This window comes from Microcaecilia unicolor, chromosome 13, assembly GCF_901765095.1.
Source record: "Microcaecilia unicolor chromosome 13, aMicUni1.1, whole genome shotgun sequence".
NCBI classification, from domain to species: domain Eukaryota; kingdom Metazoa; phylum Chordata; class Amphibia; order Gymnophiona; family Siphonopidae; genus Microcaecilia; species Microcaecilia unicolor.
This window is the reverse complement of record NC_044043.1, coordinates 48309580-48334767: the sequence shown is the minus strand read 5'-3', so window position 1 is coordinate 48334767 and position 25188 is coordinate 48309580. Positions and strand designations below refer to the sequence as shown.

General features: G+C 41.0%; 1 protein-coding gene across 1 annotated transcript; it reads right to left on the bottom strand.

Annotated features, from left to right (window-relative positions):
• Positions 1–233: 233 nt before the first annotated feature.
• On the bottom strand, positions 234–24626 carry TBX2 (T-box transcription factor 2). The gene is made up of 7 exons (XM_030185706.1): positions 23963–24626; positions 22580–22847; positions 19212–19358; positions 16184–16260; positions 15644–15813; positions 12222–12793; positions 234–1432 (listed from the first exon to the last, which is right to left on the bottom strand). The coding sequence occupies exons 1-7, from the start codon at positions 24322–24324 to the stop codon at positions 983–985; spliced, it is 2046 nt and encodes a 681-aa protein (XP_030041566.1). The 5' UTR covers positions 24325–24626; the 3' UTR covers positions 234–982.
• Positions 24627–25188: the final 562 nt, after the last annotated feature.

Sequence of the window (25188 nt, the reverse complement as noted above, 5' to 3'; positions counted from 1 at the left end):
CCGGTTGGTGTCCTGGCATGTCAGGGGGACCAGTGCACTACGAATGCTGGCTCCTCCCACGACCTAATGGCTTGGATTTGGCCGTTTCTGAGATGGGCGTTCTCGGTTTCCATTATCGCTGAAAACCGGGGACGACCATCTCTAAGGTCGACCTAAATGTTAAGATTCGGGCATCCCCGACCGTATTATCGAAATGAAAGATGGACGCCCATCTTGTTTTGATATTACGGGTTTCCCCGCCCCTTCCCGAGGATGCCCTCAGGAAAACTTGGGCACCCCGGTAGATTATGCCCCTCCACGTGCGCTAACACAAGACCATGCTCTAATATCATTAGTGCGCATTGTTCCCACAGCATAAAATGGGACCTGCAGTAAAATAATGCACACTAATGGCATTAATGTGAACTAAAACGATAGCGCATGTCAGTAACTTTAATGCTAAGCTTGTATTGTACTATATTATTTGTTACTGTATTACAATCAGAATAGAAATACTCATGTAATATCTTTTTAGTTTCTCCATTAACATGAAGTGGTCCATTCCAAAGGAAAATGTTCCTTCTTTTATATAATTTCCTGACATCTCCCCGTCTTCCCTAATCTTACAGGGATTGGCGGGACCTTATCTAGAACATTCTGCTGGAAGAGAGAGGAAATCCATATTCCTATTCCATTTTTGTTTCCTGCGAGGTTTATATTTTTGTGTTTTAGTGCTAGAACTATTTTTTTTCAGTCAAAGTAATGAAAACATTTGCATATTTTCTTCTCCAGAGGATGCTTGGCTTAAGTCTCTCTCAACATTAAAATGCTGTTTCTTTATTTGCTTCATTATTTTATAAGGAAGGAAGATTCAGAGGTTTTCTGCAATCCATTGTTTCTGGTCTTTTGATCATTACCCCTTTCAATAAATATTTATACTGTGCTGTACACAATCGCAGCACTGTGCAGACCTTCAAGATGGGAAATTACTAGGTATTAGTGGTCACTTGGATGTCTCCCTGCCAGGAGATACTTCTCTCTGGCTATCCAAACCACTGACTAGTCTTTGGATATTTTGCAACTCATTAATGGAATTTTTCATAGAGGGTTTGGGGGACAAAGACCTTGAACTAGACCTGTGACTGCTGGATTTGTGCGCTGAAGGCTCGGGGATAGGGCTCGATTCTCTGCTGCTGCCTGGCTTAGAGCTTTCGGATCCTGGGTTCAAGCTGGTTGGCAGTCCAGTGGTGAGGAGGTTGGTGCTGGGAGGGATAGCAACAGGGATCTGGTAAGGACTGAAACGGAGGCGAGGCCGGGCGTTGCTGAGGAATGGATTCCTAGAAAGGGAGCTAGCAACGCTGGTGGCAGGCATGGCCGATGCTGCAGCCGCTGCTGCTGCCATGTAGGTGTAAGGGTACGGAAACAGTCCTCCAAACGTGGGCATTGGAATTCCCTGGAATGAAATAGAAAAGACATAACTTACTAAGGTTTAGTTCTTTCATTCATGTACACCTTCACCACCTCTCTCCCTTAGGTACACATACATTTCAAACCACAAAAATTATGATCTGTACAATGCTTTATGAAAATCCAGTAACTTGGGGAAACAAAGTACTCGGAATTAAAAATATTCTAAATGCTATTTATTTATATTTTGCTCACACCTTTTTCAGTGGTAGCTCAAGGTGAGTTACATTCAGGTACTCTGGATATTTCTCTGTCCCAGGAGGGCTCACAATCTAAATTTGTACCTGAAGCAATGGAGGGTTAAGTGACTTGCCCAAGATCACAAGGAGCAGCAGTGGGATTTGAACCGGCCACCTCTGGATTGCAAGACTGGTGCTCTAACCACTAGGCCATTCCTCCACTCCTTTTATATCTGAGCCCCAGATCTCATATCCAAAATTTCCTACCGAAGACCAAGCATTATTCTTAGGTTTGTCCAGAACCACCTCACACACAAAAACAACCCTTCTCTACTCCCCCCCCCCCCCAAAAAAAAATATATATATATATGAAAATGCTGCTCTATATAGAGTTTTTACTAAAGCTTAGCATTGTGCTAACAGCTAAGAAGCCCTTTTTATACCTATGGGCTTTGCAGCATTTATAAGCCCTTTCACTAAGCAGCAGAAAGCAGTAGCTTGTGTCGTCTGTACACCAAAAAGCACTTCTGCGGAATGCGCTGAGGCATCAAGCAGTAGGTTCACCAATCAGCACACACCAATCCCATGCTAAAAATAAGTTGGGGTTTTTTTAGCACAGGGGGGCATGTTTATGGGCAGATAGTAGGCGTCCCCTGTTCTTATCAGTTAGCATGGGGGCATTGGTGCACACCAACCAATTAGCACCAGATTAATGCGGGAGCATGTACAAAATAGATGGCGGTAAGGGCTCCCATGCTAATGTGAGCAAAATCTACATAAAAAATAAAATAATAGTAAATAAATTTACATAGCAAGGAGGCAGTACATGCAAATCTATTTCATTCATATTCATTGTGCATATCCTGAAAACCTGATTGGCTGGTGTTCCCCCAGGACTGGGTTGAGTACCACTGGTCTAAAAAAAAAGGGGTATTTTCAGATAAGACAATTTCATGCGTTAGGGGCTTTGAAAATTGCCCCCTGATCCTACTTAGGCCGCTGAAATTTGGGTGCAGAATTCTGAGCGCGGAATACAGATCCATATGCAAATTAATTGAATACTTGTTTTAAAAGGAACTTAATTGGCATCAATTGGGATTTGCATGTGGATCTGCTCCATTCCCAATTCTATAACTGTGTGCCTAAAATTCACAGACGCCCTATTACTGAGGCGCACCTAAAAGTGGCATGAGCTGTTGTAGGTGCATGTTTTGGATGCGCACTGGTCCATTTACTCAGCACACCTGGAAAAAAGGCATTTTTTATGTGCTGGAAAATTAAAACCAGCCTGCGTGAGACCTTACCACCACCCACTGACTTAATGGTAAGATCTCACACACTAACCAGGTGGTAAACATCCACCACGAGTCAACTGCCGATTACCACCAGGTAAGCGCCACACGGTACAAAATATTTTCTACTGCGTGTTTTGGACACATGCCAAAAATGGAATTACCGCCTGGGGCATGCGGTAGCCGGGTGGCAGTGCCAATTTGACACACATTGGACGCACATAGGCACCTATGCACCTTAGTAAAAAGGCCCCATAGTGTGGCCATAGGAGGAGCACGGGCAGGTTGGGGCATTCCCAGGATTTAGGCATGATGTTATAGAATGCCTTTTTCCATTAGTTGTGTGCCAGCATTTACACCAGGTTTTGGCAGGCTTAAGTGCCGCACCCAAAGTTAGACACGAGATCTACGCTGTTAATATTCTGTAAAGGGCATTCTGCGCAGTGTGTCTCTTCCCAACACTTAACTTGGCTGCCATTTATAGAATTTCCCCCAGTATCTAGATGTCTGATTTTGTAATCAGTTTTGAGATCAATATGCCTGAATGTGTGGGGAGTATTACATGGGCCAAAGAAAAAGATTTTGGTTCTATTTTCTGAAGTTTTTCTCCCATTCTGGTTCTCAGTAGCTCACAGGTGGAATGTGTAATTCATTTTATTTCAAGGAAAAACCCTAGAATATCTCTAAAAAGCACCAATTTCTTGTTGAGTTTATATACATCTATATATAATAGGGCAGGGTTGACTATGTTGGTCACTGGAGTGATGGGTGCAAGGTACATATTAGCAAACAGGTACACCCCATCACTGAGGGGCAGGCATGATGAATGTAGGCAACTGGAACTGAAGAGCTGTGCCAGCTATGCCAGCAGGTGAATTGTGTGTTTGTGAGTGGGTGGGGGGGGGGGGAGGTGTAGGAAATGGAGAAAGAGAATGAACCTGAGAGAGAGAGGGGGGGGATAGGGGGGAGAGACAGAGAGAGAGGGGGAAGAGAGAGAGAGAGAAAAGGAAGGAAAAAGAGAGAGAAAGGGGGAGAGAGGGAGAGAGAACGAACAAACACCTGGTGAGGGAGAGAGAGAAAGGGGGAGAGAGGGGGAGAGAGAGAACGAACAAACAGCTGGTGAGGGAGAGAGAGAGAGAACCTAGGGGAAAGCATGTCTTTAGTGGAGCAGGGAGAGTGCATGTCTTGGAGAACGGTAGGAAGACAAAGAGGGCTTCTTGTACAAAGCCGCACTACCGATTCTAGGTGTGGTAAATGAGAGGAAGCCCATTCAATTCCTATAGGCTTCCTCTCATTTGCCGTACAGGAATTGCTAGCCCAGAGCAAAAGAAGCCCAGAGTGAGAGAAAAAGAGGACCTGGGGGAGGGAGGGGGGAGAGAGTGTGCAAAGGGCAGAGAAGGAAAGTTACTGGGTCAGATGGGAGGGGAGTGAAGGCTGGAGTCCACTGCTGATGTTTTGCAGGTGTCTGCTAGCATCTACGTATTATGAATGCACAATTACTCAGATATATTGTAATGACAAAAAGTGACACTGCTGTTAAATATTCTTCAATTCAATCATTTGAATTATGTACAGAATATGCCACAGTGAGCCTAATCCATGACAAATTACAAAGTAACTTTCATTATTGGTCTGATTTTACAGTCCTACACAAATCTGTTCAAAAAAAGTATTTGTACCAAACAGTAACATGAAATGACTATTAATATTCATATATGCAAATAGAAAAAAATGAATAAGCATTTGGGTCACTGTTTAAAGGAATCTGACTCTTACAACGCTAATGTAACCGATACAACAATGGATACTATGATCTTATAGGTAATAGAAAATCAACAGCATAATCCCACAGACAAAAGATTCATATTTTCAAAAAGTAGTGGACACTTTTTCATCAACATTACAATTATGCAAAGATTATGCAATGAGTTCAGGAGGCCATATAGGTTCCTTCCTTCGAAGTACCACAACTAGAACAGCTTCTGGAAATCTGCACAAAATGATGGAGCATTTTGCCAGGGAAGACCGTCATGAAGAACCAGATGTAGATTGTGGAGTTAATTCTATGACTGGATCCTCACAATTCAATGAATGTATAGATAACCTGTGTGCTCGTGGTACACATACATTTGTGTAAGTAAGTGGTAGCAAGCAAAACAGGAGTGGAGGAGTAGCCTAGTGGTTAGTGCAGTGGACTTCGATCCTGGGGAACTGAGTTTGATTCCCACTGCAGTTCCTTGTGACTTTGGGCAAGTCACTTAACCCTCCATTGCCCCTGGTACAAAATAAGTACCTGAATATATGTATACTTCACAGATTGCGGCACTACATGTGTGAAAATGTGCAAAACACCATCAAAATATGCAACAATGGGTTTGGGGTTTTCTATGTTTTTTTTTCATGTGTAGGGATCAATCAAAGTGGTTTAAATATCATATGCAGGTACTTATTTTGTACCTGGGGCAATGGAGGCTTAAGTGACTTGCCCAGAGTCATAAGGAGCTGCAGTGGGAATTGAACACAGTTCACCAGGATCAAAGCCACTGCACTAATCACTAGGCTAGAGCCTACTTGCAAAAATGTATGCAAAACTTGCCCCTATATTTAAAAATCAAAATTGACACATCTTGGTCAGTACATGTATAATTAGAGTAGTTTTTAAGAACAAGATCTGCCAACATGAGTCTGTTCTAAACCACATGAAGAAATAACCCCCTGGATTCTATAAATAGTGCAGAAATTTGAGCACCCAAAATTGTATACGATCTTGAGATCTGTGTGCAAATAAATGAGTTAATGAGCTATTAATCAATAATGGACTTTAATTGGCTTAATTTGAATTTGCGCATGGATCTGGCTGCATGCGATTCTATACCCCCAAATCCTGTTGCACATGACCCAAAGGGGGGCACAGCTGCGGGAGGGGCATAGATGGGTCTAGGGTATCGCAAAGAATTGTGCACAGCGTTACAGAATTTAGGGACTGCGAGCCCAAGTTGCGTACAAGGTTTCACTCAGTGGAAGACCCTCACACCCAAAGTTGGGCACCGGAAATACATGCTAAGTCTATTCTATAAAGAATATCTTTATAGAATAACATGGAGTACAAATTTTGCATGGCGTCTACCTTTTAGCACCATTTACTAAATCTGGTCCTAAAGACTAAGGGACCTGTTTACAAAGGCACACTAGCGTTGTTAGCGTGTGCTAAAAATTAGCCCAGTGGTAGTTCCCACCCTGTGTGTGGCAAGCCTGTTGCCAAGCACCAACCCTTTAGTGAAAGGGACCCTAGGTGCTGCCAGGGACAAATGTCTAGGACAGACAGGGACAGATGTATTGGGGAAGAACCCAAAAATACAGTTAGAAAGCAAGGATACCTAGATATGGGTGTGGCCACATCTACACAATTCTAAAATGGCAATTATACATATTGTGTTGTCATTGCAAATAGTATGCCATGCCATACTTTGTATTGTTGTTCGAATATTTTTACTGCTCTAATTGCCTACTGCTCATGTTTGATCTATTCTTACTGTACACCGCCTTGAGTGAATTCCTTCAAAAAGGTGGTAAATAAATCCTAATAAATAAATAAAATACAGATGTAAATGCCACTTATACAAATGTAGGACTGACATTTAGCAAGCCTACAAGTGTATTTCCAGCATTGGTAGCAAACAGAGGATATGCAGTAAGGTGTGGTAAGAACTGATATCACTTTACTGGCTTACAACACTCCCCCCCCCCCCCCAATCCCATACCCCCATCTGACAATCTGCCCAATCAGATAACTCCCCCCATCAGACAACCCTCTCCCGATGAAACAACACACCTCCCCATCTGGCACCACCTCTGATCTTCCAAACCCTCCTTCTAGTCCCTTCCCTAGACCAAAAGCCACCCTGACCCCTGGAGCCCTCACCCACCCCCAGTTCCAAAATAGCAGCTATGACCCCTGGCAGTACTCTTGCAGTATAATCACTAGGGGGCAACCTTCCATATAAGGAGAGTGCCACATAAGGGAGGCTGACCACTAGCAGAGTACCACTAGGGATCTTTGCTGCCATTTTGAAGCCAGCCCAGGATGTAGGGCAGAGAATTGAGGGGGGGATCATCCTGCCAGTTAACACTGAAGCATGAGGGACCACCTCCGGGCGGGTCCTGAGGATGGGTAGAAGGTCCAGGGGTTGGAGCGAGAGAGGATGGCTTTTGGTTTAGGAGGAGGGGCTTAGAGGTGGCTTGGAGGGGGAGCTGTTTGATAGGGTTGTGTAATCAGAAAGGGCTTATCTGATTGGGGAGGGAAGAGGGGTATCCAGCTCTTACTACACCATACTGGTACCTGCTCTGCACTTATTCATGTAAATTCTGATGTTTATCTGTCTGGACACACTCGTGTATTCCCTAGATGAAATAGGGAATACATATGCAGATTTCTGTTCTGCTCTAACCCCACCCACAACTTACCCCTTCCCACATTCATGTATTTATCATATATGTGTGTCAAAAAGCCAGCTTTCTGAAAACTGGATTTTGCTCATGTTTGTTATATATTCATCTGTGTAAGTGCTGGGTTTGACGTGTGTATTTCATGAATAGGTCTTCTAAAATCAGGGCCTCAGAGTACTACATGGAAAGGTTTATGCATATTCATTATTAATGAGCTGCTGCAATGCAAAAGCAGTTCATCTATATATATCTATCTATCAAACATATAAATGGCGAGTGACCGTACTCACCCGCAAATGCGCAGTAGAGACTTCCCTCTCTGTCCCGCCCCCGCGTCAATATGTGATGATGGGGGCGGGACAGAGAGGGAAACTGCGCGAAGGGGAGGGAGGGAACCGCAGACGTCGCTACCGCTCCCCCCACCCGGAGTCACCACCGCCGCCCCCTCCTCCACCCGGCCCGAGCACTCTCCGGTATTGAACTTACATCGCCGACACGCAGCAGGCAGATCAGCTGAGCTCCCGTCGGCCTTCCTTCCCTGCCTGTGTCCCGCCCTCGCCGACGTTACGTCACACGAGGGCGGGACACAGGCAGAGAAGGAAGGCCGAAGGGAGCTCTGCTGATCTGCGTGCTGCGTTTCGGTGACGTAAGTTCAATAGCGAAGAGAGGGGCCGGGTGGAGGGGTGGCGGCGGCGGTGACTCCGGGGGGGGGGGAACGGTAGCGGCGACCTCAAGGGGGGGCCCTGCTGCAGCGGCGAGGGTAGGGAGCCTTGGAAAAAACCCATACTAGCCCGTTTTAACGGGCTCAACGGCTAGTATATATATATATTAAAAAATTTCTGCTTGGCCCATAGCTATTTTTTAAGCATAGGTTTTCTACATAGCTTATTTACACCTATAAAAAATTTGCTTGTGATGGGGCTGTTAAATCATGGAATATTCCATGAATTAATGCAATGACTTCTTAAAAAGAAAATGGAACCCACTAAAGAAGGATATCCATGATCATGATGGTGTAGTTAGACTACAGAAAAAAAATGCAGATCCAGATTCATAAGCTACTGACTCCATTTGGGGTCTTGAAGGGATACCCTTCATTGTTCTGTAGAATTGGTTCCAGGGGGTTTTTTTTTTTTTAAGTTTCCTCTGGATTACTATGTAGAAATAGTTATATACTTCTCACTCAGGGGCCCTTTTAATAAGCTGTGGCAAAAAGTGGCCTTAGCACGCCCTGGCATGAGTTTTTCCCGTGTGCTAAGACCATTTTTGCTGCAGCCGGATTTTATATGGCACCTAGGGATCCACGGCGAAATCCAGGCGGATTCTATAACAACAAATGCAACTTAATTGGCTTAACAAGCCAAACAGCATTAACAGCATTTAACAAGCTATAATGAGCAATAATTGGCAATTAGAATTTACCCACACAACTTGCTAAGCGTATTCTGTAACACACTGCACCCATGTTTTCATTGGTCTAAATGGAGGCATTTTTTTAGGCGCTGATATATCAACCAAGCGTATTCTATATACCACTCCTAAATTTAGGCACCGCTTATAGAATACGCTTAGGTGGAAATGTTTTCTGTATGAATTTTTTTTTAGGCACCATATATAGAATTCTCCCAATCCCCTGGATTCTATATAGCCTGTGGTTATGTGCGTAAATCTAGGTATATTCTATAACTTCACACATAGATTGATTGCTTTAATTGGCAAAAATGAGAATTTATGCACGCACATTGATAAGAATATTCTGTAATGTACTGCGCCTAAATTTTAATGTTTGCAGGCAAAAAGGGGCATGGTTAGGGGGCATGGAAATGGGTGTTTCATGGGCATTCCAAAATCTATATGTATTGTTATAAAACATGGGTTAGCGCATGTAAATCTACACGCAGGAATTTAGGCTAACTTTTTGTTGGCTTAAATGGATACTAGAAGATTTAGGCGCATTAACTATGCCAAAGTGTATTATAAATCCTGTGCATACATTTGCACATGGTATTTAGAATATGTTCAGGTGTGATTGCCTGCTGCAAGTTAATTTTAGCCACCACATACAAAATCGGGCCCAATATGGCTGATTTTCCATTTTTTGTATTAATGGCCGTGTACTACCATTGCCATTAGCACGTGATCATTAAAAAAAATTACAAGTCCTTACTTTCTCCCCCTCCCACCATTTTGTAGGCAGAATGGGCTCACGCAGTAATCCTGCTCTAACCAGTTAGCACATGGTAATGTAACTGCACCAACTGATATTAGCACTTAACCAGCCAAGTGCCGTCTCTGTCTCAAAATGCCCCCAAAATAGCCAGTTTTGAGCTGGGCGCTAACTGGACATTTTCAGTGAAACTATGTACTAGCCCTCAGATTCTATATAGTGTGACTTGGGTTGAGTGCACAAATCATATTCTAATTAGCACATGCAACTTAATTATCAGTGCAGAATGGCTTGCTAAGAAAATTGCCACTTGACAAGCAATTATCCACACTAATTGGCATTAATTAGAATTTACACACACAACTTTCTACGCATATTCTGCAAAGTGATGCGCATAAATTCTAAGATACAGATTGGAAAAGAAGATGTGCCATGGGCGTGTCATGGGCATTTCTAAAAACTATGGGGCCCTTTTACTAAGGTGCGCCGAAAAATGGCCTACCCTGGTGTAGATGTGTGTTTTGGATGCATACAGGTCCATTTTTCAGCGCACCTGCAAAAAAAGGCCAAAAATTGACATGTGGCAAAATTAAAACCAGCGTGCATCCATTTTTGGCCTGATACCTCACTGCCACTCATTGACTTAGCTGTAAGGTCTCACGCATTAACTGGACAGTAATCATCAGTGTACGTACGCTGCTGATTACTGTCGGGTAAAGTGCCATGTGGTAGAAATTTTCTACCGTGTGTTTTTAAAACTTGTTAAAAATGGAATTACCACTCGGAGCATGCAGTAGCCGAGTGGTAGCTCCAATTTGACACACATTGGACGCGCATAGGCACCTTCACGCCTTAGTAAAAGGGCCCCTAAGTGAGCTGAATACACCCGCTCTGCACCTAACTTTGGCATAGATATTGTGCCCGTAACTAAATGTAACCACGTGGACAGGCACTAGGCATATTCTATAAACCAAGCCTAACTTTATGAATAGCTTATAGAATATACCTAGGCGTATTTGTTTTGCGTGTCAATTTTTAAGGCGCCATATATAGAATCTACCCCTATATGATTAAGTGCCACTGAATATGACCAGTTAGCCCTGAGCAAGTGATTTAAACTGGCCAGGAGCCATTTCTGGCCGGTTGAATCACTTTGAATATCAGCCCCTATATTTGCACCTGAGACAATGAAAGGTGAAGGGATTCACCCAAGAACAGAAGGATCCTCAATTTTCAGTTCTCAGCCTACTACCCTAACCACTAAACTAAGCAGAATGAAAAGAATTTCCACCCAGGATCATCATCATATCTGATGCAAAATCTATATTACTTTCCTTTTGATCACACCCAATTTTTAACTATGAAAACTGGGCATGGGATGATGTCACAATAATACCCTACTGCCTACTATATTTTTATTCAGTGAATAATTTCAGCAGCAAAAAAGTGCTAGAAATATATCGCTGGGGTCCTGAAAACAGGCATGGGAATGGCTATGGCTCCTGGGGACATAACACACACACATTTTCATTTTAAATAAGCCTTAGCTGCAAAACTTTAATTATACCTCTTTCCACCTTACAAGTAAATCCGACTAGCATTGTCTTAGCAGTAGTCACCAAATTAAAAAAAAAATCCTTCACATGTGATCAGGCTTAGTGAAAATTAGGCTTTGGCTCACACAGAAAGGTGCATCTAAATTTTCTGTCTATAACTATAGCCATCACAATGAGCAAAGACAATATCCATCCATTCTAAAGAACAACCAAAGTGGATCTCCCCTCACCTCTCTAAGGGCCCTGTTTACTAAGCCGCGCTGTAGGCGTGCAAACTTTTCAGTGCACGCTTAAAATTAGCACACGCTAGCACTAGAGACACCCATAAGGATATAATGGGTCTCTATCAGTGTGCACTAATTTTTAGCACAGGCTGAAAAGTTAGCGTGGCTTTGTAAACAGGGTCCTAAGATTTCTACAACATATGTTTATTTTACTTTGCAAAGGAAACATTGGCCTAGATGGACAAAAGGACACAAACTAATAAAGTTATAGCTGATTCTCTAAAACAAATAAATCTTTGGTATAAAAGAATTGCATTAAAATTATGGGGTAGAAGAGTATTCAACTATAGTCTTCCTGTCAGTTATGAATGCACTAGCATAGATTCTTAATCATTTTAATTATAGTATTAGAACATGTCTCAATGTTGACAAAAGGGATGGATACTTAACAAAAATAAATAACATTTATTTTTCACTCAAGCAGGGATCAAAATGAGTATCACAAATATTTTAATTTATGTACACCCGTCCGTCTCTCTCTCTCTGGGCAAATGATTAAAATCAGTCCTCGGTATTTGAGGTTTCACAGTTACAGAATCAGAAGTCCCTGACAAGCTCACTTCTACTTAATCCAAAATAGAATCCTACATTAATAAGACAATTGCTTTAATTTCTAAGTTAAAATTAGCAGCAAATCCAATCAAGGAGAAAATGGAGATGTCACAAGGCAAATCTTGACTGAACAAAACTATAGAACTTAACAATACCCAAGACCACCTTCCACTGGGCAAGTGAAGGATGTCAATCTAGTTCCTTTGCAAGTAAAACAATGTTTCCTCTTTTTTTTTTTTTTTACTGTTTCCGTGTACATAAGACGAGCGGTGTTTGGTAAACAGATGGGCTGCTCTTACCTGAGAAGCTAGCATGTGCTGTGACAAGTGGAAGGGAAATGCAGTGGCTGCTCCCGTGGCTCCAGTCTCTAGACCGCTTCCTCCAGTCATTGAGGCCAATAAATGTCCCATGCCCATGGCTGAAAAAGCCCCTGGGGCCATTGTAAACTGTCCAGGGTGGATAAACAAGGGCTGCCCGGCACCTAAGGGGTTAAAAAACTGTTGCCCGTGGATGCCAGACAGAGCTAAACTCTGTAAGTGGCTAGCACTTAAATGAGGTGGGCTATCAGTCTGGACCATTATTGGAGCAAAGTTGTCCTTGCTTAAGCTTCCACATTCTGCGTCCTTCTTGCTTTCCTCTTTCCTCCTGCTCTCCAGTCTGTCCCTCTCTAAGTTTCGGCCACTGAAAACGCTTTCTGGGTCCTTGCGGTAGTCAGGAGATTTGTCTTTCTTTTCAGGGCTGGGTCTGTCTTTGACTCTTTCTTCAAGCTGGGGGCTGCTTGGTGTAGAAGGTTCGCCAGGACTATGACTTCCAGCAGATCTCTCTTCCGGCTTCTCCAGTTCCTGATCACTGTCCAGGCAAGATTTTTCATCTATATAAAAAGGAAACATTCTGCCGATTAATTTTAAAGCATAGCCCAGAAATTAAGTTTCAAAGAGAACTGTGTAGCGGGCATTTCTTTTCTTCCCACTCCAGACAGTAAAACTGTAATGCAGAAAAGCCTTGGGAACCAAAAATAAACAAAAGCGAACAGTTTCTGAAACCACGCAGACATTCAACATTTTGAACAGAGAAGGTTAAATGGAATTTTCCCCAGGTCTTGGATGCAGCACGAGGCAAGAAGCACTGCCATTTTGATCCTACACCTGAGCCCCTTCCTTCGTAACACACATTTAGAATCCAACCTGCCTTTCTGGTTTCATCTTCCTACATAAATAAAACATTGCAGAGATGCTGAAGATGACTTAAACTCTCTCACAACCATCACCTAATTGGGGAAATCAGCTTATTAAAGACAGGCTGAAATTAAAAGGCAACAGTGATGGAAAAAGTTACCAGGCGCAACTGTTAAATATGCAAAGATTTGTCTGTAATTATGTAGCTTTGAGAAGCCTGCCATTTTGGGCAGTTTTGTGGAATTATGAGAAAAAGTATGGGCACCAATAAAACAAAAGTTTGAAACTGTGCTAAGGTATGGAAGTTTTACTAAAATAATATTAATACGTTTAATTGCTATTTTTCAGCTGGACAGTTTTCCCTGCCCCCTTCTACTCCAGTACAAATTAATGATTGATAACCTCGAAAATGCCAAATCATAACCCTTCTCAGAAATGCTCTTACTAGAGATAAAAATCAATAATCCCATCTTTATACAGAGGGTCTTAAGAGTGGACAAATAATGTAAAAGAAAGCTAAAGGGATAAGATGTTATTTTCAAGATCGGTTTCACTTCACAGGTAGAATTTGCAGAATATTTTGGTAGATTCATACTAGGGAAACAATTTGAGACTCTACTTAAATGACCAGTTTAATTACTGGGAACGGTGGTCTAATCTGCAAGCCTGTCACAATACCCTATGAAAGTTGTATTTACTGGTTAATCAGGAGACTGGCCGTCTGTTTTATAGTTATGCCAACTAAAGGACCCAGAATGCAGACAAACTAAAGACAAAAGATCTGCCTTTTTCTGAATGCAGAACAGCGGGGGGGGAAAAGTACTCTTTAAAAAATCTATTATTCATTTCCGCTTTATTCCTAGTTCTTTTGAGACAAAGAAATTCTGACTCAAGGGATAAGGGCAAAACTCCAATTAAAGGGAAAAAGCACCCAATCTTCTTAGCGTACCTAAAAAGAAAAGCACCGTGAAAGCTATAACTGTAAAATCTTCTTTTATTATTGACTATTTTAAAAGAAAGGTCAGAGTAGAAAAAATTCAGCTGTAAATGAGATTGTATAATATATTGATAAAGTATATAACACAAATTCATAAAGTATTTATAATAATTATTTAGTGAACGGAGGTTATGTTTTGGGAGTTGTATAAACTGCATCTTCCTTGGTCATGGTAACACATAATAGAAAAATATTAAATTACCTGTCAGGGTTTGTGAAATGAATTCATTTTAATATTGTAGTACCCTATGATATGGAGAGGAAAAAGCAAGGTTTGAGAAAGAAAAACAGTAAAAATAATGAGGGGGAAACAGGATTTGGACAGAAGGTGGCTGAAAATTCTAGTTAGAACCAGGGACAAACGAACCTAGTGAAACAAGCTGTGAAGGGTTAAAAAAGGTGCAACCAGACTGGAGAATGTGGTATAAGATGTAAAGGAAAGAAATCATTAGGGGCCCTTTTACTAAAGGGTCGCCGCGTGGCAAATCGGAACAACTGCTGGCAGTTCTGCCTGTAGTGCGTGGCATATCCAGCGCAATCAGAATTTTTAAGGGTCCTTTTACTAAGATCCGCTGAAAAATGACTTGCAGTAGTGTAGGCATGGGTTTTGGGCACATTTAGCATGCCCGTAAAAAAGGCCTTTTTAAAATTTTTTGCTGAAAATGGACGTGCGGCAAAATGAAAATTACTTCGCATCCATTTGGGGGTCTGCGACCTTACCGCCAGCCATTGATCTAGTGGTAAAGTCTTGGGCGGTAATGACCTGCACACGCCACTTGGCATGCGCCAGAAAATAAAAATTATTTTTCGGCCGCATGTATCGAACGTGTGGCAAAAATGAAATTACAGCAAGAGCCACACGGTAGCCCTGCGGTAACTTTATTTTGGCACACGTTGGGCACGCATAGACGCATACATGGCTTAGTAAAAGGGCCCCTTAGTTCATTTTTATTGCAGGGGGTTACCCAGCAGTAATCTGGCAGCACTGTTCACTGCCCAGTTACTGCCGGGTTAGCGTGGGGGCCCTTACTACCACCTCAATAGATAGCGGTAAGGGATCTCTGTGAAATGGCCACACAGCGAGTGCGTGCTTACCGCACAGCCATTTCATTTTTCTTCACTTTTCCCTGCTGCGGTGAAAGGGGCCTTAAGATTATATTTTCAAAGCACTTACCCTTCCAAAGTTCCATAGAAACCTATGGAACTTTGGAAGGCTAAGTGCTTTGAAAATATGCCTCGCACAGTGCATAACAAATCTGGGCACCGCAGCTACCACAGTGTCCCTTTTACCGCACCTTAGTAAAAGGACCCCTTAGAGAACGAAAGGTTTGATAATGAAGACAAGTGATTATAGCAGAGAAGTTCTGGTTTCACCTTAAACCACTCACAATATGACTATCAGCAAAATCTGCCTCATGAGCCACGACACGAGATCTTCAAGAGAGAGATTTCATACTAGTAAGACATCCTGTACAGTTGCTCTACAAGGACAAAACGATATGAATAGCAGTGTGAGAGTTCAGAAAGACACGTATGAAAAAATCTTCACCTCTGGTGTTTCGACCGAGTCTCAGGGGACTAGGCTCCGTACTGAGGGGAGAATGCAAAAGGTCTCGGCCTGAAGCTGGATCACAGGAGGAGGCATCGGATTCTGCTCCATCTCGGTCAGGTTTGCACTGCTCTTCATACATCCGCAGGGAAGGAAGAGTCAACTGTTTCCTTATGGAAACACAAAAACATAATAATCCAAACAATTACACAGCGCAAGCACATTCGAGTAAGTCACAGGAATCATGGAATTTCAAAGAGATCTTGCTAGAGGAAGGGAACGGAGAAACCTATAAACATAAAAATCCACAAACTTCTAAGCATGCAGGAGGCAAGATATATCTTCAGAATATTTTACATATATCTATCGAAAGATATAAAATACATTTTAAAATTATAATCTAAACATTACATACATACACACACATCTATCTATATTTTCTATATATATATATATATTTTAAACCTCTAATGTTAATGAGGGGAGGGGTAGATACATAAATAGAGGTTACAAACAGCTTTTAAATGTTCTCACTATTACCTCTTTTCTCGCCTTCCATTCCCTGTGTCTCTGAAACCCTTTGCAAAAGGATTATTATCGATTTTGAGCTGTGTGATCTGAAAAAGAAACTCAAGATTGGGCTTTTGTACACTTTGGGTAGATAAAGCTAGATGTTGGGCCATTTTCTAAATAATGAAGAGCACCCGATAGAATTGACAGCAGCTCAGCTCTGGATTATTATTATTATTATGTATATTTAAAAAAACATTCTTCTTTAGATTGATCAGCAAAAGTTCTGTGGTTGAGTGAACTCTTAGCCTTAAAGTTCAACAGTGCACAATGTCATCTCCTAACTAGGTTTTGCTTCAGACACAAAATCCCCGATTTAACACACCACATGCTTTATTAAAAATGATGCTGAGGTTTGGCTTGAATTATTAATAGAGTCTTAATGATAGGAAGTTATTTTTCACGGCCCCCTGGAGGAAAGATGGCGACTAAACATCGCTGCGTTGGTTAAAAGCTATTCTTGTCTCTCATGAAATACTGACTTATGTGCTGGCGACATTAAGTCAATTAATAATTCATTCTTTTGAAATATGTCCCCTCCATGCTAGCTTTCAAAATGCATGTCTGATCTTTCTTAGATTATCCCTGGAATTCTATATATGGCGACTAAAGTTGTGTGTGCAAATCAGTGCACACTGCAGATTTGTGCACACAACTTAATTTAGTGAGCCAGTCAGCGCCAATAAATAGCTGCTAGCAACCAATTATTACCATTAATTTGCCTTAATTGGAATTTACGTGCGGACTGTATACTATAGCAATCCGTGTGTAAATCCTAGGACATGTATTTCTTTCAGGGCATTTTGGGGACATTCCTATGAGTTTTGTGCATTTTTATAGAATACACACAATATGTGCCTAATTCAGGCACCAGCATTTATGCCTGTTGACACAGGCAATTTAAGAACTCCTTTTACTAAGCGGCGGTAATCCCAATGCAGGCTTACTGCTCACTATACAGGAAGTACCGCCAGGCTATCACAGCAGCCCGGCGATACTTCCCACCCCTAGCACACCGTCATTTCCGGTGCTACAAAAATTTATTTATTTTTGTAGCACCGGAGTGTACCCAGCGGTAATCGGACATTGCCATGCACTGCCTGGTTACTGCTGGGCTCCCTACACCCCCCCCCCCCTCCCGAAATGGCTGTGCGGCAAGTGCTTTACTTGCCGCACGGCCATTTCTTGCAGGAAGGTGAGACTTTCCTTTTATCAGCTGTGGTAAAAAGGGAGCCTCGGTGCATGTGTGAAACAGCGCTGCCAGCGCTGACCCCCTTTTGCTGCAGCTTGGGAGACAAATCTCAGGCACAGGTTAGGCACTATTCTATAAAAAGGACCCTTTTACAAAGACACGCTAAAAAGTGGCCTGAATCATGGGTGATTTTCCCTCGCACTCAGGCCATCTTTTAGTGCAGCTGCCAAAAAGCTGAATTTCTGTTTTTGGCAATAATGACCAGGCGTTAAGTCCAAAATTAGTGCCTGCTCATTTGCCATGTGAGCCCTTACGGCCTCCTATTTACTGGGTGGTAAAGGCTCATGCACTAAGCCTGTGGTAATTGGGCAGTGCACAGCAACGTGGCTGCACTGCCGATTACCACTGGGAATGGCCCCTGCGGTAGAAAACAGAAGATTATTTTCTACCGTGGAAAACTGCACCCGTTAATTTCGGAGCTACCGCCGGGCTCCTGAGCTAATCTGGTGTTAGGGCCCATTTGGCATTCGCTACCCACACAATAGATCTACCGTACCTTTCTAAGAGGGTCCCAAAGTGCCTTTATAGAATACCACTCGGCACAAAATTCCACACCAATTTTTCGGTATGATTTACTGAATCTAGTCCTATATGGGTAAAAACAATTGCTTTTTTTTTCTGAGACAATTCCTGCACACTAGGCACCTCCAAAGTGACTATGCTAAAGCCACTTTGAAATCCAACTGTATTGTCAACTCAATGAAGATAATTCACCTTAAATTTCCATAAATTGCTGTGTGCGTATATGTACACATACATACATATACACATTTCAATTTTGCTTGTAAGCACTGGGGTGGCACCCTTACACGTATCCATCTGTATTTGTGGGAAGGAGATTGCACTTGTTATATACAATTCATATTAAAATTGCTTGCAACAAATACAGAGTTCCTCTTGATGTGTATGTGTTGGGTAGCTTGAGGCTATGATGCAGTCTAAGTGTTCTTTAATCGATTGTGACTCCTTGGCATAAAGTTTACCATGAAAATAAGCCCACCAGGACCCTCAGACGGAGCTGTCAATTATCATCAGCAACAAGGGGTGGAGGTGTGGGTCAAGGTTTGGGCAGCCAAACATTTTGACATATACAATGTATAGGGACAACACTCTAGGATTATTCTAGAAACACAGAACCCTCCTGTAATGAAACTCTAGCAAATGCCTTTAATAACGATAACTTCAGATGGCAAAATGTAAATGCTATTCTGATATACCTTAAAAGTTAAAAAATGTCATTCCAATTAAAAAATATTGTATGTTAGAAATTATTTGATATTTATATTGTTTACCAGCTCCCAAAAGAAGGTGATTAGTTTTCATGTGAAAAAGCACTTTATTGCAAAAAGTGTAAAGACTTTCTGGCCTTGACTTTATCAACAGTTCCCATGATCTCTCAACTGTCCTCTCCCACCCCCCACCCCAATAAAGTTAACTAAAGGGTAGCTTCAGGGTTTTGTTTTTGCTTTATTTTTATCTTCAGCAAAAATTGCCATTATAGTTGATGATATTAAACATCATGAAAAAATGGATACGATATATAATAAGATAAAATATAGTTTCTAAATGATTGTTCTCCCCTCCCCACCACCACCACCGCTATTGTCTTGAATGGGAAAGAAACCTCAGGAAAATGGGGTTCTGGAACAAATACAAGCATGTTATCCTCATTACCAACATCTGTAAGTTTTCAGATTTCCACAGTCCATAGTGTTTTGATCGGAAGAGTGAGAAAGCTCCTTGTACCTTATCGTTCTGATATGCCGTAACTGCTATGAAATCAGTCTCTGGGAACACATAAGTCCTAAAGGTGCTGTAAGGAAGCTTCAAGATGTCATTGGCCCGTACGATATGAAATCTAGGCTGATACTTGTGCATGGAGTTCAAAATCGTCTGCAAAACACAATAGTCAAAGTGTCCAATTAACAATTTGGGGGTTAAACTAAGTACGAGATGGCAGCTTCCTTTATAAATTGAGATTTACTGTTTACAGGCGAGATCCCATTGGATAATATATTTTAGGTCATAAGACAATGAAGAAAAATTTTAATCCACGGTGCAAACTAATAGAACATCATTCCAATTTGTCTATTTTGGAATTATGCATGCGAAGGGGTCAGCCAATAATGTTACATTTCAGGTAAATGCTATAAATGCATTAATCATCTTCTCCTGTTATTCCATGTGTTTATTGGTAGGTCACTTGAGCCTGTTCTACTCCCTATTCTACAAAACAGAGTTTATATAATTTTCTAATAAAATTGATCTATGTAAACAAGAAGCGACATTGGCCTACACTTTTTTAATCTTAGAGAATTAGTAGCCTAAATTATAAGAGTTTTCCTCACAGGCACAGGAGAGGTCCAAAATGCTTGCTCTTATGAGTTCAATTAAACTTTTTAAGAGATATAGGGAAAAAACACACTTCAGGATTTGACAAAAATGATACGTGGATTATAAAACCATTTTGATCCAATGGTATATCCCAGGACACAATGGGAAGGGTTCTGGAAGTACCTTTCATTGCTGTTTACCAGTACAATAACGTCACACTAAACAAATTTCCAAAATCATACTGTTCTGATGAATGCTGTAGCAGTGCTAATCTAGAAGGGATTTGTAATGAAAATAAAGCAATATTTCCCTTCTAGGCCTGCAAATCTCCATTGCTAGATGATACATTCTCCTGGTTAGGATCAGAGTACCAGATGGACATGGACATGGATTAAGCTCTAGTCTTTCAGATTTAATACACGCTGAACTTCCAGAGCAAAATCTCTTAAGGCAGGAAATAAAATCATGAAAATTTAGAGACATACAGATCGAACCGTTTTCTTAACTTAAATATTCTTTATTTTACAGTATCTGTTTATCAGTTTGACTAGGGCTGTGAATACAACCTATGATCTATCATTTAACCCATGCTCTCTTCTAAATGCCGCTGAAATTTATTTTAGGCCTTGTTTTTTCAACCATTATAGGTTTTTTTTGATCGGGGTGCTAAATACCTTTGAACTTGATTGACGGACACTAGAAGTTACTACGAGTTTGTCAAATCCAGTTAATTACCATATTACGAAAAAGAACAGTGGGCATTCTTTCATCTCCTAGAATGCTTGTCAAAGGGCCGAGTTAACTTGGTTTTTCTATAGCTAAAAGTCAGATATCTTAATCTTATAACGCTTCTTGTAAAGTGCTAATAAAAAAGCTTTGATTTTTTTAAAGTTAAAAAAACAGGATCAATAATGAAACAAATAGTCTTGCCAATGAAAGCATACAAAGTGCAGTTTACAGAGCTGTCCACTATAACAAAACCCAAGTGGCCACAATGTTAGGACAACAGTGCTGTTGATTTCTGTATTTCCATACCCTCCTATATTCTGCTGTTTGTCATTAATAAAAGAAGCTAAGTTTTAATTTGTAGGCTCGGCCTCTGTAATAGTCATTTGTATTGACTGCAGAACTTCGAACTCTGCCCCTTCCCCCATCATGGAATTATACTTCAGGGAGATCCAGCAAAAGTACTTGAGGCTTCAAATAAATGGGCACGTATTTTCCCTTATTGCTTCTGTATGCTTCCACCAAAAGTTAAGTGATCCAGGGAGACGCCAAGGGTCAGAGCTGGAAGCCTTTTTCATTCACACAGAAACCCACTCAGACAAATCCTGTCTCTCTGACCTCATTTCGGCAGCTTTATTTAATCCCAAACATTTTTAGAGATTTAAAAAGCATTCGATCAGAAATTCTTTTTGCAAGTAAACCAGGAACATTGACTAAAAGTTAAGAAAATCTTTTTCTTTTTTTTGTCCAAACCATGGCAGAATGTTTGAAACTACAGTAAGGATATGTGGTCAAACAAAGAAAAATCCCTTAGGCATAAACTAGGCAATTTCTTTGCTTAAATTACCTCTGGCTTTAATAGTTTCTTTTGTAGGCCGAAGAAACAAAATATTTAATCATAAGTTTAAAACACTTTTTTTTGTAATCCATAGATAATAAATTACATTAATATTCCAACCCAATGCTTAATAAAATGCATTTTGCATTTTTTTCTCTTGTCAAAAAAAAACATATTGAACTATCTTCAAAACATTGTCCAGAATCATCATACCCATTAATTTATTTTTAGAATCTGATTTGTAATTGGTAGGAGGTCAGTCCTTTAAAAACAGATTATAACAGCATCCACTCTGTGTTTTCAAACCCCTGATAATACAAAGACTTAAACCATATGTAAATATTATTAACATTCCCATCTTTTAGGGCTGGATGTGTGTATATATCGTTTACATAGTTATTCCACAGATTATCTTTCTACAGACTGATCATCTTGTTTTAGAACAGAAAAAGCAGCTACTGCACATATTTTGTAGAATTTCTTGCAGACCACTGAATTTATACTGGAGAACGGGCAATAACAGTGAATTATAGATGATTTTTTAAAAATAGAACCTAGAAATTATAGACTGCTTGATCTTACAAGATTAAATAATAACACCTGTTTTATTTGGGGTGTCAACCCAAATAAATATAGACCATCACCTACATTTAAATTTATCGCTAGTTAAATCAACCTAAATCTATGATTTAAAAGGATTTAAAAGACAATGAAAGAAAAAAAAAGTCCATTTCGTAAAAGTTGCCATTTCTATAGCCTATATTATTATTATTATTTATTGCATTTGTATCCCACATTTTCCCACCTATTTGCAGGCTCAATGTGACTTACAGAGTTTTGTTATGACATTATCATTTCAGGATATCAGATACAATTAGTAATATGCAGGGATTAAGTAAGGGTAGAAAGAAAGATACTATTTCCCTTGCATGACATTTGTTTTCTGTTTACATATTCCAATACACCAAATACCTGACCCAAATATATCACAAAATGATGTACTGTGCTGGCTGGCTACAATATTATCAGTGTATTTATGCCAAAAATTAAGAGGCTTTGGGATTTCCATTGTCTCTGTCCTCTAGTTAGCTCAGCAAACTGCAAAGGAAGGGGCTATTTTCTTCAATTTCAAGAGGCTGAGTAGAATTTGTGTTTATCACAAGGCTTCACCTGCAGTTAATACAAGGTGCTCTGGTAAAGAGTTACTCATACTTACAAACCCATGTTTGTCCGAGATGTTGTTGGTGAGTTTCAGTTTGTGAAAGGCAACTGGTTTTGCCATCCACTGCTCCCCGGTAGCAGGGCTATCCGGATGAATGTACATCCGCTTGGGCATTTCAGGGTCAGCTTTCCCAGCCACCATCCAGCGAGAATTGTGGAATTTATACCGGCAATCATCCGCAGCTACTATATCCATTAACAAAATGTACTTGGCCTTTTTGTCCAGGCCGCTCACACGGACTTTAAATGGAGGAAACATTCTCCTACAGAAGAAAGGAGGGAGAGTAAATAAATATTATGTACAATGTGAATTTCTAACATGAATCAGAGATAACTATCTATAATTAACATGATCAATTTTCAGTGTGTGATAGAGTAACCTAAATCTCTATGGGGTGCTTTAAATAATCTGTTGTTCTCCTTTTCATATGGTCTCCCTCTATTTCCAAATTATATTTCTGGAAATGATAAAGTAGATCTAATCTCCACTTCTTTGTAGATTATTCCTATAAAATTTTACCATATAACATTTCCACGCTATTATAAACATTAGGATTTTCCATGTTACAATGTTGCCAGTGAACCAGCATACGTTTTTAATCATAGACTTTGTCAAGAAAGCTCTGGGGGTTTTTTTTTCTCTAAAGCAGTTATATAAAGATGTAATGTTTAGGGTGTATTTTGTTCAGAGTATCCATAAATTAAACAGATAATATTTAGGCAGTATTTTTAAGTTCATATGACTGTTTTTCTTATTTGAAATTTGAGGTTTTGTGACATACCAGGTGGAAAGGCTCAAAACTTGGGAAGAAAGTAATATGACTTTTGTTAAAGGACAAGACAGCACTAGATCCCTCATTCAATAATTATTCTGTAAATAATTTTTAGTACAGGATATAGTTGTACAAGATAGACTTAAATTTATGCCACTCATCCTATAAACTTAACACATGGCAAATTTTATTTGTGAGCACACACGGGTTTAAATTCACACCTGAAAACAACAGGCACCTTATTTTCTATTTGTTTTTCCAGCTGAACAACTTAACGGGCATTTAAAAGACAACATAAAACTCAAACTAATGTTATCGTGATCTGCTTCATTTATTATATTTAAAAGAATCATTGAGATGGGTTGTTTTAAATGACTGAACCCCAACATTTAACAGAATGCTGTTTGTGTTTTTACTTAGTTATCCCGTGACCATCGAATGATATTGAGGGGTGGGGGATAAAGTTAGTCCGTTCGCCCCCTCCCCCTGTCAGTAATATTATGTCCTCGCAATAAAAATACTTTAAAATTGTCAAATTCCACAATAATGATTGTGTTATTAAGAAAATAAAACTCCTTGGGGTGGACGTGGGGGATGGGTCTTACCTTCCAGATTTAGTGATCACCATCTCGGTCCCCAGCTTATGAAACTGGTCCCAAAGTTCTTTGGCTTCCAGAGTTACTTTAGGGTCGTCTTCCACTTCTTCCTCGGGCTCCAGGCTCTTCAAGGAGCGAAGATGGGCTGCTGGGTGATGGTGTCCCAGGGACGAGACGTGGAGCCCTGCCTCTGCAGCGCCAGTTAGGCTGGGATCGGGGATGGGTTTAGTCAGCGTAGGAGGCAGCGCCAGAGCCGGGAAGAAGGAAGGCTGAGCCGCCGCTAGGAAAGCAGACATGGGGAAATCGGCTGGTCTGGGAGCGTGAAAAGGGTGATAAGCCATTGCAGTCCCCGGGAAAGCTGGATCTCTCATCGGTGCATCCAAAAATCCAGGAGAAAAAAAACAGTACCGTCCAAAAAAAAAAAAAAATTGGCTACAGTCTTATTACTAAAAACCAAACAGGAACGACGATCGGAATGGATTTTGGAAGGGAAAGAAAGGGTGGGAGGAGACGAGTGATCACACAGCTTGAAAATGGAAATCAGAGGACTATAATCTGCGCTAGAAAATAAAAATGAAAGCAAAGCGAGCTGCGCTCAGCTCTGCGCGGAAACAACGGATAATAAGAGCAAGCGTGCTTCCAAAGATGAGTCTTGTCCTGGGGGGGGGGGGGGGGGGGGAAGGGATTGGGGGGTGTTACTGCGAGAAATAGAGAAAGAGGGGGAAAACAAACAAACAAACAGCCCAGAAGTCAGTAATCGCGAATGAGGAGAGGTTCTGCTGAAGCTGATCCTGCTGCAAAAATCACGGCGCGACGCGGTTAGATCTTGTCCCGATCCCAGTAAAACTGTGACTATCTCACATGTCCCTTCCTGCTCTGATCCCCCCTCGCTAATGAGCCAAGCCTCCTTGATTGCTGATTTTACGCTTTTTCCACCAATTGTGGAACTCCATAGGCGTGGTTTTGACAGCTCCTGCCAAGATCGAGATGAGAAGGGGGTGGGGGGTAAAGAGTAGAGAAAGCGAAAAAAAAAAAAAAAAAAAGAAGGTGTCGGAAGCATCAGCAGTAAGAAAACATGTCAACAGAATAAAATATTAACCAATGACAGAGAAAAGAGCTCGCAATCTCCTCCCACCCCGGCTAGTTTGCCGTAGACCGGGTCAGGTCTGAATTCTCCGCCGACTGGGAAAGCTTATCCAACAGAGGCTCTGCTGTCCCGACCATTGGGGGGGGGG

What these genes read in the sequence shown, in the direction of transcription:
- TBX2 (XM_030185706.1), bottom strand. Translation starts at nt 24,324, where the DNA reads ATGAGAGATCCAGCTTTCCCGGGGACTGCAATGGCTTATCACCCTTTT. An exon ending in AATGGAAGGCGAGAAAAGAG is followed by an intron (nt 15,814 to 16,183) that starts GTAATAGTGAGA and finishes TGTTTCCATAAG; the next exon opens with GAAACAGTTGACTCTTCCTT. An exon ending in AGCACATGCTAGCTTCTCAG is followed by an intron (nt 1,433 to 12,221) that starts GTAAGAGCAGCC and finishes ATTTCATTCCAG; the next exon opens with GGAATTCCAATGCCCACGTT.